This window comes from Geotrypetes seraphini, chromosome 1 (assembly GCF_902459505.1).
Source record: "Geotrypetes seraphini chromosome 1, aGeoSer1.1, whole genome shotgun sequence".
NCBI lineage: Eukaryota > Metazoa > Chordata > Amphibia > Gymnophiona > Dermophiidae > Geotrypetes > Geotrypetes seraphini.
In genome coordinates, this window is record NC_047084.1 from 387830628 (window position 1) to 387846290 (window position 15663).

A 15663-nucleotide genomic window follows, 5' to 3' on the forward strand; every position below is an offset into this window, starting at 1 on the left:
CTTTTCCAGCAGGAAATTGTCCAATCCTTTCTTGAACCCCAATACCGTACTCTACCCTATTACGCCCTCTGGAAACGCATTCCAGGTGTCCACCACACGTTGGGCAAAGAAGAACTTCCTAGCATTCGTTTTGAATCTGACCCCTTTCAACTTTTCCGAATGCCCTCTTGTTCTTTTATTTTTTTGAAAGTTTGAAGAATCTGTCCCTCTCTACTCTCTCTATGCCCTTCATGATCTTGTAAGTCTCTATCATATTCCCTCTAAGTCTCCTCTTCTCCAGGGAAGAGAGACCCAGTTTCTCCAATCTCTCAGCGTATGAAAGGTTTTCCATCCCTTTTATCAGATGTGTCGCTCTCCTCTGAACCCTCTCGAGTAACGCCATATCCTTCTTAAGGTACGGCGACCAGTCCTGGACGCAGTACTCCAGATGCGGGTGCACCATCACCCGATACAACGGCAGGATAACTTCTTTCGTTCTGTTGTAATACCCTTCTTGATTATACCTAGCATTCTATTCGCTCTCTTAGTGGCCGCTGTGCACTGTGCCGTCAGCTTCATTGTCATGTCCACCATTACCCCCAAGTCCCTTTCTTGGGTACTCTCATTCAATAAGATCCCTCCCATCGTATAGTTGTACCTCGGGTTTCTGCTTCCCACATGTAATACTTTACATTTCTCAACGTTGAACTTCATCTGCCATCTCGCCGCCCATTCCCCTAGTTTGTTCAAGTCCCTTTGCAATTCTTCGCAGTCCTCTTTAGTCTGAGCTACACTAAATAGTTTGGTGTCAGCCGCAAATTTTATTATCTCACATTTCGTCCCTGTTTCTAAATCATTTATCAATATATTATATAGCAGCGGCCCGAGCAACGAGCCCTGTGGGACCCCACTCGTGACCCTCCTCCAGTCTGAGTAGTGGCCCTTCACTCCTACCCTCTGTTTTCTACCCGCCAACCAGTTTCTGATCCATCTATGTACGTCTCCTTCCACCCCATGGTTCTTCAGTTTCCGGAGTAGACGTTCATGAGGCACCTTGTCAAAGGCTTTTTGGAAATCTAGGTATATGATGTCTATGGGGTCTCCTCTGTCCATCCGTTTGTTAATTCCTTTGAAGAAGTGCAATAAGTTAGTTAGGCACGATCTCCCCTTGCAGAAACCATGTTGGCTGTTATCAGAAGTTCGTTTCTTTCAAAATGTTCATCGATGTTTTCTTTTATCAGTGCTTTCGCCATTTTCCCCAGAACCGAGGTCAGAATCACCGGTCTGTAGTTTTACAGGTCACCTCTTGATCCCTTTTTAAAGATGGGTGTAATTTTGGCTATCTTTCAATCCTCAGGGATCACGCCTGTTTTCAGGAATAGGTTGCAAATTTTCTGCAGTAGTCCCGCTATCTCCTCCTTTAATTCCTTCAGAACCCTTGGATGGATTCTATCCAGACCCGTAGATTTGTCAGTTTTTAGTTTTTCTATCTGCCTGCATACATCTTTGAGGCTCACAGGTTCTGGAATGGTTTCAATCTTTTCTTTCCGATCGATTTTCAACTGTCATAATCAAAGAAGATTACTCTACCCCTTACACTTCGCCTTTTGGTATACCTCAGGGTTCTATTCTATCTCCTCTTTTATTCAATATCTTTCTTTCACCTTTTCTTACTATCTGTCAATCACTGGGCTTTACCCCATTTTCCTATGCTGATGATATTCAACTTCTCCACCCACTTGACCCTGGAAATAATGATGAAATTAAAGCCATCAACACCAAATTGGATATACTAAAAAACTGGCTCTGTAACAATAAACTTTCACTAAATACACAAAAAACACAAACAATGCTATTTACATGGAAAAAAGATATTATACCAATATCCCCTTTTTTGCTCGAAAATAACCCTATTGAATCTGTTTCATCCATAAAAATTTTAGGAGTTACTATCGATACGAATCTATCTTTTCATGATCATATAAGTCAAACGGTTAAATCCTGTTTTTATAAATTACGTTTGATAAGATCTATCTCATCCCTCTTAGAATCAAAATCTGTTAATATCCTTGTTCATTCTATGATTATTTCCAAATTAGACTACTGTAATTCTTTATTATATAATATTTCTCAAAAAGAAAAGAAAAGACTCCAAATAATCCAAAATACTGCCATAAAACTTATACATAAAGCAAAAAAATACGACCACGTAACACCCCTACTTATTAAATCACACTGGCTACCTATTAATCATCGAATAACGTTTAAAATAGCATTTCTAGTCTTTAAGGTCTTATTATATAACACCCCTCAATTTATATCTAGGATGATTATTCCATATCATTCATAAGAACATAAGAAATCGATCTCTTCGCTCGTCACAACAAGAATTATTATTAGTCCCTTCCTTAAAAATTGTGGGAACAAGGAGAAACGATATGTTCTCAGTTTTAGCTCCCCAACTCTGGAACACTCTGCCTCTTTTTATTAGAAAGGATAGAGATCTTGTCTCTTTTAAAAGACTTTTAAAAACTTTTTTATTCAACGATGCTTTTATTGATTAATTAATATCTTTTTTCCTTCTTTCCTCTTCTTTTTCTTCTTCCCCTCCCTTTGTTTTTTTCCCTAATTTATGTTATTTTCCTCCATCAAGAGAAAAAAATTTGTAACTTTTTCCCCCCTTTCCCTCTTTTCATGTTTGTTTTTAACAATATATATAGGGATCTTTTCTGTTTTATGTAATTATTTAACAAATATTTATTTAGCTGTTATTAATGTACTACTAATATGACTATGTGTTCCCTTATAATCTGTTTTTAACTGTACATCGCTTAGAATGTTTTAAATAGGCGATTCATCAAAAATAAAGTGAACTTGAACTTTCATGGAAGTTAATTTTTCTGCTTGATTTCCATTGAAGAATTGCTCAGGTTCCGGTATGTTGGTTGTATCTTCGTTTGTAAATACAGACGAAAAGAACATGTTAAGTCTTTCCGCGACTTCTTTCTCCTCCTTCACCATTCCCTTCCTGTCTCCATCGTCCAGCGGTCCCACCTCCTCCCTAGCCGGCTGCTTCCCTTTAACATATCTAAAAAATGGTTTGAAATTTCATGCTTCCCTGGCTAGCCTCTCTTCATACTCTCTTTTGGCTTTTCGAACCACACGGTGACATTCTTTTTGATACTTCCTGTGCTCTTTCCAGTTCCCCTCAGTTTTGTCCTATTTCCATTTCCTGAATGAATTTTTATTATTGCCTATAGCTTCCTTCACTATCCTTCAGTTATCCATGCCGGGTCTTTTGTTCGACTTTTTTTGCACCCCTTTCTGAATCTGGGGATATACAGATTTTGCACCTCATTCACCGTGTCCCTGAAAAAAGACCAGGCATGTTCTACCGTTTGCCATTTTTTGGAAGTGTTCCTAAGTTTCTTCCTTACCATTTCCCTCATTGCTTCGTAGTTTCCTTTCCTGAAGTTAAAAGTTGTCGCTATGGTTCTCTTTCCTTTCGGTATTCCTACCTCAACCTTGAACTTGATCATATTATGATCGCTGTTTCCCACCAGTTCCACTACTTCCACTTCCTTTGCAGGTCCTCTTAACCCATTTAGGATTAGATCCAGAGTGGCATTTCCTCTCGTTGGTTTTCTAACAAGCTGCTCCATGAAGCAATCTTGTGTAGCCTCCAGGAATTCTGTCTCCCTAGCGCATCTTGAGCTTCCAAGACTCCAGTCTATCCCAGGGTAGTTGAAGCCTCCCATAATGACTGTGTTACCGCTTTTGCATTCTCGCTTCATCTTGGCTTCCATTTCTTCATCAATATCTCCGGTTTGCCCGGGTGGACGATAATATAGGCCCATTTTTATTTCAGGCCCTTTCCTTCCCGGTATTTCAACCCATAGCGATTCCAGCTTGTTGGTTGTCTCTGCTGTGTCCATTTTTGTCGATTGTATGCTTTCTTTTATGTATAGGGCTATTCCACCTCCTTTCTGTCCTGACCTATCCTGGCGATAGAGCTTGTACCCCGGCAGTACTGTATCCCATTTGCTTTCCTCATTCCACCATGTTTCAGAGATTCCAATGATGTCTATGTCCACTGCATTGGCCATGGCTTCTAATTCCCCCATTTTGTTTCTTAGGCTCCTTGCATTAGTATATATGCAATTTAGATCCTGGTATTTTGTTGTCTTCATTTCCTTTCCCTGTGCTTCAGTCTTTAGTTTCTTCTCTTTTGCTACAATCTTTCTAACCTCTTCTTCTGGGTTAGTCGACTCCTGTGTAATTTGTCCCTTGTTTCTTCTCAGCCTTTTTTCCCCTTAGTATCTTCACGGGATACCTTCTTCTGAATCGTCAACACTTGGTCGACTGTCAGCTTTCTCCTTCCTTTTAGTTTAAAGTCTATTCTATTCCTCTCTTGACGTTGTTTGCTAGATGTCTAGTTCCCGCCGCGCTCAGGTGAAGTCCATCTCTCCTGTAGAGCTTGCTCTTGCCCTAGAATGTTGTCCAGTTCCTCACGAAGTGGAATCCTTCTTCCTCACACCATTTCCTCATCCACGCATTTATTGATTTTAGTTCCTCCTGTCTTTTCACATCTGCCCTCAGTACCGGTAGGATCTCTGAGAATGCTATCTTTTGGATAGCTCATCTTCAGCTTCGATATGCTCGATATGCTTCAGCTTCCTTCACAGAATCTTGAACTGTTCTATCAGTGTGCTTCTTCTGTAGTCTCTCCTGCTGACATCATTCGTCCCGATGTGGATCATTACTGTGGTCTCTTCCGTCTCTGCTCCTTCCAGGATCTTTCCAATTTTGTCCACGATGTCCTTGGTTCTCGCTTCTGGGAGGCAGGTCACCAGTCAATCTTCTCTCCCTCCTGCTATGTGGCTGTCCATATGCCTCAGGATCGAGTCTCCCACTAGGATCGCTAACTTTCCCTTCTTCAATTTTCGCTTCAGTCTCAGGTCAATGTCCTTGGTGTGCTTCGCTCTTTCTTCCTCAGGGCATCGACTAGCCAATTTCTCCTCGTGCGGTATTCCTCTGTGGGTGTCTTCTTTGAGGTCATCTGCTTCTTGTTCTCCCTTCCATGTTGGTGTAACTTCATCTTTCATCTGAAGTTTGTTCTTTTCCACCTTCCTCCTGTATGCTTCCTCAATGAATTTCTCGAGTTCTCTGACTTCCTCCTCAATATGTCTCTCACTCATGAAGTCTTCAGCTGTCCTGATTGGGTCCTCCGTGGTATAAAGTCCTTCTAGTTCCTTATCTTGTCCTCTAGTGGCTCGACTTCCTTCTTCAAGCTTTTCAGCTCCTGACACCGACCGCATACATATGACTGTCTCCCCGAGGGGAGGTAGTCATATATTTGACAGTCTGTGCAGAACACTGAAGCTCATCTTCTTGTTTCCCTCTGCTTCCATTGTCGTTCCTGCTTTAAGATAACAGTTAAGATTACGTGTGACCTGTAAGTGCCCTCTGTGACTGCTTTGTGTCCTCTCTCTCTCTCTGCCTGCTGCTGGTGTCCTCTCTCTCTCTGCCTTGCTGTCTTTTTCTTTAGTGTGCTGTCCCTACCTTACCTTTACTTGTGTGTGCTTCTTTTGTGTCTGCCGCGTCTTTACTTGCTGTCCTTTTCTGGTGTCTTCTGGTGTGTTGATTTGGCCCTTCTTGAGGCCCTTCGCAAAGGCGCTCTCGCTAAAGCAAGCGCCTTTGCCCCTCGCCTTCGCCGTGCGCCACTGGCTCCTCCCCTTTGAAGAGGGAGTTTGGCTGATGACGCTGTCGACGCGGTGGGGGTGGGCAGAAATTACTCTCGCCGCTGCCCCTAACTATCTGCTTGTTTCTGCCTCCTTCCTCTACTCGTTGGTTTGCTATTTAGCTTGCCTTTTCTCCTCCTTTTCTTCCTCTCCTCTCAGCTGCCTCTACTCTCCTCTCCCGATACTGATCGCCGCATGTGCCGTTGGCTCCTCCCCTTTTAAGGGGGAGTTCGGCTGATGACCCTGTCGACACGGTGGGGGTGGGTGGAGCTTACTCTCGCCGCTGCCCATAACTATCTGCTTGTCTCTGCCTCCCTCCTCTACTCGGTTTGCTATTTAACTTGCCTTTTTTCCTCCTCTCCTCTCAGCTGAACAAGGGTGTGTGGGAGGGGGGAGTCTGCTGAGGTGTGAAAGAAGACTCTTGGAGAGCTGCTTGGAGGAGTGGTTGCAGAATTGAGCAAATACTCCTCCATGGTGACTTTGAGGACCCAAGAGTCTATTGTGATGAGAGTCCAATGCTGATTAAACAATTGCAGACGATCTCTGATAGGTCGGGGAAGAGGTTGAAGAGGAAGGATTTTGGTCATGCTCTCTAAAAGCATGAGAAAAGGACTGAGTTGTTTTTTGTGGAGCTGTAGGCTGAGACTTTTGAGGGAGGTTTAGAAGAAGAGGATGCTAGATACTTCCTTTTGTAGGAATAAGTAGATTTTTCAGCAGGCTTAGACTGTTGACTCTTAGCTTTAAATCTGTTTAGAGTTCCAGTTTTGCTCATTCTGAGTAAGCTTTTGAGTAGTTTTCTCTATCTGGTCATCAAAGAGTTCTTCACCCAGACACGGGATGTTAGCTAAGCATTCTTGGAGATTAAATGTCCATGTCGGAAACTCTCAGCCAAGCAAGTTGCCGCATAGCCACAAACATAGGCAAAGCTTTAAGTGTTAGCTCAAATGCATCAAACCCAGTTCTTTCCATATACTTTCTGGTTTTTAGGATATTGTGAACTGTGTTCTGAAAATCCTCAAAATCTGAGGGAAGATGCTGTTCAAACTCAGACAAGTGCCGTGTTAGATGTTTAAGGTAAAAGGACATGTAGAAGTTATAATTTAAATCCAGCTTTAAAACTATGCTTTTTGAAGATGCTTTTGCAGTGCAACCATCCTTTTAAGGATGTTCTCTTTTAATCAAATAGTAGAATTTTCTTCTGACCAGCCTTTATGCTCAAGAAAAAACTGCAGTGTACACCCTACCTTTTGTTTTTTCCATTTTTGTTCTTTCCTTTCAAAAATATTATAGTTCTTCCCCCTCCTTTTTGTGCCAGTACAGTCGTCTGTTTTTAAAGTTTAGTTTTGTTGTTGTTGCTGGTTGTTTTTTTTTTTAACTTTGATGTTATTTTAATATTTGATGTCATTTTATTATTCTGTCTTAATTGTCTTTACCCTACTCAAATGTAGTATGAATGTTAACCACTTTGAAACTTTGAAAAGGCGGGATAACAAAACTTAAATAAACTTAAACTTGAACTCTGTTGGCCAACATAGAATTTTGATAAAGGTGATGACCAAATTTATCTATAGTCCTCTCCTCCCGTCTTGGTGGTGCTGAGGCATAAATCCTGGAGCTGTTGGATTTTTTTAAGGGTTGATTCTACTAGCAAGGACTGATGTTGGAGTTGTGGCTTGTCAAACCCTGGACAAGATATTATTCTATAGAGAGAATCAATTTTTTGTAGAGCTATAGCAACAGAAAAAGGAGTCTCCCAATTTTTTACGAGGGCGTTTTTGAGGAGACCATGTAAGGGAAACTTAAGCAGCTCTTTAGGTAATTCATCGAAATCCAAAGCATCCAGTAGTTCAGCTCTGGTTTCAATGTCAGCCTCTAACTTGACAGGGAGAGCCTTTCCCAACTGTCTAATATATTTAGTGAAGGAAAATCCTTCAGGTGGAGACTTTCTTCTAGGAGGTGGAGATGGATATGAAGGCAGGCCATAAGATTTAAGAGCTGATAAAGTAGGCTCACATTCAGAATCAGAGTAGCCACGAGAAAGATCAGAGTCATAAGGTTCAGGTGACCTATGGAAACAGTGAGAAGGACTTCCTCGATGTTGGTACCGATCCGGTGAGGAGGATGAAGAGGAATGGTGTGAAGATCTTCTATACCTGGAAGAATAGGAGTGAGAGTAACAATATTGTAAACCTTGGTGCTTCAATGGTGATCTTTGAGATTTCAATCCAGAACGACAATGCCTCGAAGAGGAGAAACAGTGCCTCGAAGGAGAGAGTCGATGTCTACTGGAGAAGCGTCGATAGGAAGCAGAGGAGCATGCCAATGTAGACCTGGAATCGGTATCCTGAGGTCTTGAAATGCTATGCTTAGGCTGGGCTGGTACCAAGGAAGTCAATGCAAGCACCGGTGTTGAGAGCAAGTTGAATATATCACCGATCTCCCTCCAGAAAAACTCATTGAGTTGTTCCTTGAAAATTTGCACCTAGGTACCCTTTGGTCAATAACCGGTACCATTGGTGTGGTAGGGTGTAGAACAGTGGGTGAACTCAAAGAGGATGCACGCCCTAAAGGAGACACAGCCTGCACTGAAGGAAAGTGTTGGCGTTGATGCTCGGCCTGCATTGAAGGACTCAATGCTGTAGAGGCCTGCAACACTTGCTGGGAAGAGGATGGCTTCTAAGCAGGTTTCCCTGATGCTGGGATAACTTCTGATGTCGATGTCGGTATCGCCAGTGCCAAAGGCTCGGAATGACCCTCAGAGTCCATGGCCGAGCCAAAAATCTTCTCTTGTTGGATGCGTTGAGATTTCAACAAGCGTTTCTGCAGTGTGGAACAATGCGCACAGAGTCTACCCGATGTTCAGGGCCCAAACACTGCAAATACCAACTATGTGGGTCAGTGATAGAAAAGGGCACTGACACTGACAGCATTTCTTAAACCCACTCGATGGTTTTGACATGGACAGGAAAATCTCAGCAGCCAGGTTAAACTCAGAAAAAGACAGAAAAAGAAAAGCTCACCGAGGGAGAAAAATAGAGGAATGAAGGCCCAACCATACAAAATGAAGAAAAAGAACAAAATTATTAGAAATTTTTTTTAAAACCAATATTAAATGAGAGAATGAAAAGAACTTGGCAAAAAACAAGAGAAGAGAGACGTTGACGGGAAGGCAACAATCGTACTGGACAGAGTCTAGAAAAAAGCACTTCTTCGCTCTGTGGAAAACAAAGAACTGAGGAACCACAAGCTGGCATCAGGCAGGAAGGCACTCGCACATGCGCAGTGCAGGCAGTTGCGAAGTTTCTAAAAACTTAACATGGCATTACACTTTTACCACTGTCTGTATCAAGCTAAGTGGATGACATCACTTACATGTGGGAATATGCTGCCTGCTTGTCCTAGGATAAAAATTAATTCACTAAGCAAAAAGCCCATGAATCCACTACAATCAATTTATTTTACTTTTAAAAAATAATTTATTCTTTAGTAGATTCCTTCACTATCTACAGTATACTGTAAAATTGTTTTACAAGTGTAGTCAGACATACCTCTTGGATGGCTGTCATTACAACGTGCTGGACAGACTCCTCCATCATCATGATCGTCTGAATATATTCTACAAACAAGTAAGCATAGCAACATAGTAAATGATGGCAGATAAAGACCCAAATGGTCCATCCAGTCTGCCCAACCATACATGCTCCATAAATTAATTTAGTTTTAAATGGTCCTTTTTCTTAGATATTTCTGGACCAAAAACCCAAAGCCCTGCCCAGTGTGCTTAGGTTCCATCTACTGGAGTCTCCATCAAAGCTCACTCCAGCCCATCTTAACCATCCCAGCCATTGAAACCCTCCCCAGCCCATCCTCAACTGAATGTCCATATAGGGGACACAGGCTGTGCAAGCCTGCCCAATACTGGCCTTAGTTCCTTCAATGTATACCCATTATTTTCTGATTAGAGATCCTCTGTGTTCATCTTATGCTTGTTTGAACTCTGTCACCATTTTCTTCTCCACCACCTCTCTCGGAAAAGCATTCCACACATTCCAAGTAGGAGGGTCAAAGTTAGGACAGCAAGCAAAAATATCAAAATGCAATATCTATATTCTAAAACTGGGAGGGGAAGGGGATGGGATTTGTATACCACCTTTTTATGGTTTCACAATCACAGTGGTTTACATATATACAGGTATTTATTTTGTATCTGGGGCAATGAAGGATTAAGTAACTTGCCCACAACCCCAGGGTGTTGAGGCAGCAGCTCTATCACTAGGTCAGTAGCTGAAAAGCTGAAGTGTCCAGCACATCTAGCTCCAAATTCTGACATGATAATAGAACTACAGAGAAAGCAAAGTAGGAAAAAAGTTGGCTTCTGAGACTTACTCTTCCACTATTCTCTTATGTCACCATACCACTAAGTGTCTATAGGAAAATGTATATTTCACTTTAACAAGCCAATGAACTCCAATAATTTTGTGTACAGAGAAAAAGACCTCCCAGCACACTTGTAGAGTGTTCCAATTATGACTATGAGATGATTCAAAATGGCATCTATAGGGGCACAATTTAGAACCATTGGTCAAAAAAACCTCCCACTTTTTCTCTATGCTCACCACTCTTTATAATTTGCAAATTATCCTACATAAAAATCCTTGATGTGGCTATACAAGAACACAAAGCACTTACCAGTATCTCCAATACATTTTCCTAATAGGGCTCTCTGTTTCACAAAATGCTTTTTCAGAGAATTGAGCAAGTACTCCAAAATATTTATATGCCCATTTTCTTTTTCTTGGTGCTTTTACATTCCACACTGCCCTGCAGGCCCTGTTTTTACATGCAGGGTGGTGTGAAATGTGAAAGCATCAAGAAAAATATGGACGTATGAATATTTTGCAGCACTTGTTCGATCACCTGAAGAAGCTTTTTATAGGCGGTAAGAGCTCATGCACTATTCCTATACTAATCAGCTAGCATACGGTAATGTACATAATTGTGAACATAAGAATTGCCGCTGCTGGGTCTGACCGGTGGTCCATCGTGCTCAGCAGTCCGCTCACACGGCGGCCCTCTGGTCAAAGACCAGCGCCCTAACTAAGACTAGCCCTACCTGCGTACGTTCTGATTCAGCATAAACTTGTCTAACTTTGTCTTGAATCTCTGGAGGATGTTTTCCCCTATGACAGACTCTGAAAGAGTGTTCCAGTTTTCTACCACTCTCGGGGTGAAAAAGAACTTCCGTACGTTTGTACGGAATCTATCCTATTTCAATTTTAGAGAGTGCCTTCTCGTTTTCTCTACCTTGGAGAGGGCGAGCAAGCTGTCCTTATCTACCAAGTCTATTCCCTTCAGTACCCTTCAGCTATTAGTGCAGAAATGCCTACTCTCCTTAATGTTCCCACACACCCCCTCAAAAAAAGTGAATATACGTTTTTAGCACATGCACATTTGGCACTTAATGCAAGACACCCAAATGAATCCCATTGTACATCATTTTAAGCTGCGTTAGGCACACATTCGCACCTAACACAGCTTAGTATAAGAGGCCCTAAATCAATGTCAACACAAAATTTCATAACTTATTTAGCTAACACAATATGTAGTAATAAACAGTTAAATATGGTCAGACAATAAGTCTAAACTGGCCATTCAGATCTCCTCTTCCTTCTACATGCAAGCAAATATTATACAAGAGCTGTACAACTCCCACACACTCTCATCATCCTTTCCAGGAAAAAGTAAAAGTTGTGCAATTTGCTAGCCTCAACCAGTGCTCCTCCTTAATGCATAAAATATGTCCTGAACACCAACCCCCAATACTGACAGTAAAACCAAGGTTCTGTAGTTTGTGTGGTAGGAGGAAAGGTCCCAGAGGCACATGGGTTTTACTGCAAATATCATGTGAGAGGTAAGATGGAAGATGATATGTTGAGAAACCTTAGAGGAATGGAATCCTATGAACATTTTCTGGCACAGTGGAACAGGAATTGCCAGCTTTTGCTCTTTTTTATATATATATTTGTGACCATCTCTGAGAAAAGGTGACAAGTAGTAAATCCAACATGTTGAGAATGGCTGATTTTTCATGTCATAGGTCCATAAGTAGTCTGAAAAAGTTACATGTTTGAGAATTTTTATTTTTTCACATAATGGCCAAAAACATTCCTTATTCATGGCCAGTGCATTCCTTCTCCTGGTTCAAACAATATTCAGCAAGAACTGAAGGTTCAGAGACCACTTATGGGCTGACAAGCTCTGTTGAACTTGTCTATTTGATTCTGATCATCCAGGATGTATGTGGCCTGATCTCTCTGCAATGAGAGATGTAAAAGTATCAAATATATGATGGTAACCAAGAAAGGACAGATGATCTTCAGATATTATGCAGGAGTGCAAGAGGAGCAGATCAAACTTCAGAAGGATAAAATCTTTTATTCTTAATAGGAAATCTCAAATTTTTTTTTAAAAAAAGAAGTGATTTTTGTGTGTTGTGAAATTCTGTTAAGAATAGAAGATTTTAATCTGCCAAAGCGTGATCTGCACTTCCTGAAATACCATCACGTCGGGTCCCCCCCTCCCCCCGTACCTTTAAGTCAGGTGCAGGAGGGGTGCTCTGTCCCTGCTGCTCCTCCGCCAGCCGCTCTCTATGCAATGCGGGTCTTAGGCCCATCCCCGGTGCATCATGGCCAATAAGGAACTTCCTCAGGCTCCTCCCTAAGGAAGTCCCTGATTGGTTCAGACGCCTCAGGCGTCTGGATGGCTGTCCCCTATATGGACACCGGGGAGGGGCCTAAGGCCCACACTGCTGACGGTGGCCGGCAGAGAAGGAGGGACTGAGCACTCCTCCTGATCCTGACTTATAGGTGATAAGGGGTATGGGGGAGCCGACACAACCCAGCCTATGGTATCCCTCCTGCCATATTCGCACGGGGGGGGGGGGAGCGCCTGGTGACAGGAGGGAATGGGCATTCTTCTTGCTATATTCGCACGGGGATGGGGGGAGCATATGGTGTCGCAGCAATTGTCGGGGGAGAGGGCATGCGATTGTCGGTGGGTTGTTGAGGAGAGCCGACAGCAGTGGAGGATTTTTTTTTTTTTTAATGACAGATATTTTGTATGTGTAATACACGCAAAATATCTGTGCCATAAATTTTTTTTTTTTTTTTTTAACCCAGCAGACCTGCCAGTAACACAGTTACTAACAGGTCTACAGCAGTCGGGTTTTAGGATCGTAAAACCCCATGCAAAATAGCCAATATAGTAACATAGTAACATAGTAGATGACGGCAGATAAAGACCCGAATGGTCCATCCAGTCTGCCCAACCTGATTCAATTTAAATTTTTTAATTTTTTCTTCTTAGCTATTTCTGGGCAAGAATCCAAAGCTTTACCCTGCACTGTGCTTGGGTTCCAACTGCCGAAATCTCTGTTAAGACTTACTCTAGCCCATCTACACCCTCCCAGCCATTGAAGCCCTCCCCAGCCCATCCTCCACCAAACGGCCATATACAGACACAGACCGTGCAAGTCTGCCCAGTACTGGCCTTAGTTCAATATTTAATCTTATTTTCTGATTCTAGATCCTTTGTGTTCATCCCACGCTTCTTTGAACTCAGTCACAGTTTTACTCTCCACTACCTCTCTCGGGAGCACATTCCAGGCATCCACCACCCTCTCCGTAAAGTAGAATTTCCTAACATTGCCTTTGAATCTACCACCCCTCAACCTCAAATTATGTCCTCTGGTTTTACCATTTTCCTTTCTCTGAAAAAGATTTTGTTCTACGTTAATACCCTTCAAGTATTTGAACGTCTGAATCATATCTCCCCTGTCTCTCCTTTCCTCTAGGGTATACATATTCAGGGCTTCCAGTCTCTCCTCATACGTCTTCTGGCGCAAGCCTCCTATCATTTTCGTCGCCCTCCTCTGGACCGCCTCAAGTCTTCTTACATCCTTTGCCAGATACGGTCTCCAAAATTGAACACAATACTCCAAGCGGGGCCTTACCAATGACCTGTACAGGTCAAAAGTTAGTGAATCAATCGCTTGGCTAGTTTGCATGAGGTTTTACAAATTTGCATGGCTACATCAGAAAATGGGTGATCGAGGGGAAAAACACGCGGTGGGCCGTTTTGTGAATCAGGTCGGTTAGCTGCGATTGTCGCTAAACCTGTGAAAACCTGTGAAAACAAGTTTAGCGATGATCATTAACTTTAGTGAATTGGGACCTGAGAGAGCTCTTCAGCACCATAAGAAGGCGTTACCTATTTATATGCATGACTCAATTTTGTGTGTATACGAAAACAACTCTTTTGACCATTCAGTCTCAGGCTCAACCAATTATCATTCTAGTAAGACAAGCTAATAACAGGTAGAACACTTTTTCTTCTAAAGGGAAACCCAAGTAACAGCCCAAAAATTACAGACCCAGAGCGTGTAAGCTATTTACTGCAATAGATGGCAAAAGAATATGCAACAGTATCAACAGATCATGGCAATAAAACAGAAAAGGCATATGCTACATAAAGCTATTACAGCCAGTGCTAAGAAAAGCAGAAATCTCTGTTATGGGAGGACAGACTATATGAAATGCTTTGAAAGCATCCCATATTCCTGGATAATAAATTTTATTTAAAAAAATTTATCTCTCACCTAAAATTTAGGCGAATTACAAATTACATAAAATTTTGTACACAACATACAAACATACCATGTGCTAACACATTCCAGTTCCACATTCAATAATCACAGAAAGCCTGCATGAACAAGTGAGTTTTAAGCAGTTTACAAAATTGATCAATACCTTAACTTATTCCCTATTTTAGCTGCAGCCATCGAAAATGCTGAAATCGCATTGAACTGTACAAATTTAAACCTGAATTGATCAAATACATTATTGTTCACCATGAAAATGTTGCAACTCACACTTCACCTGCAACATGCAGATGGATAGTTTGCCATTCCTAACATCTTGGGCAAACTGGATGGACCCTACAGGTCTATCTGCCATTATCTACTATGTTACTATGTATCAAGATCAGCAAGGCATATTTCAGAGATACTCCGCTACCACTTTTGCTTGGTACTTAATCCATTGAGTACTTTTATTAATTCTTTATTACTCCTAAAGATGTCAATGATCCAGAAGTTATATCACACTTTTAGTTCATAGATAACCTGCAACTCTACAGTTCTAGTGATCAAGAATTAGCAGAATATTCCAATTAGTGAAAAGATTCTCCAAATAACATTAAGATGACTTTTTGCGTGGAAAAACGTGCTAAGGCAACTTTACTTAGAGAAAAATTGAGCAAAACTGCAAACAAGCCTCTGACTGATGACTAAGACAAAGGAACTTGAACAGGAAAGTATATATAAATATCTAGGAATACAGAAAGAAGTGATAAGTATAAACCACTGAGAGAACAGATCAGTAAAGAATATAGATATTATAAAAGACAAATTTATAGCCAAAGAGTTTAATGCCTTGAATCTTATTTTGTGATGTTAATAATGAGCTGACAATTCCTGCACTCTCATACAGCTTTGAATAGTAGACTGGCCTTCTAAAAATCTTGAAAAACTGGATATACAAATGAGAACACCTTCACACCTGTGAGGTCATTTATAAGAATCAGTGGATGCCAAACCTCAACATTCCAAAAACCAAAGGAGGAATGGATCTAATGGAAATAGCCCTCCAAAAGATGCTGAAATATGAAAGGTATATGTCCAGAATCCAACTCTATTATTATATTTGGACAAGCATTCCAGTATGTAGAGGCATTTAATTTTCAAAAGGGCAACTATGATAAAATAAGGAAATGGTTAAAAAAAAGCTAAAAGGATCAGTTGCAAAGGTTAGGAATGTAAACCTGTTGTGCATGTTATTTAAAAATTAGTCTTTAAGCCCGTTACATTAACGGGTGCTAGAATAGA

The 15663-nt window shown here is 41.4% G+C and overlaps 1 protein-coding gene across 5 annotated transcripts in view; it reads right to left on the reverse strand.

Moving 5' to 3' along the window:
• The window catches only part of HOOK3 (hook microtubule tethering protein 3), a 366964-nt gene that overhangs the window by 241255 nt on the left and 110046 nt on the right, over positions 1-15663 (reverse strand). For all 5 annotated transcript variants that reach the window (XM_033916879.1, XM_033916887.1, XM_033916867.1 and 2 more), the window contains one exon: positions 9269-9336. In XM_033916879.1, the coding sequence (XP_033772770.1) occupies positions 9269-9336 (68 nt within the window). The remainder of the gene's footprint in view (positions 1-9268; positions 9337-15663) is intronic.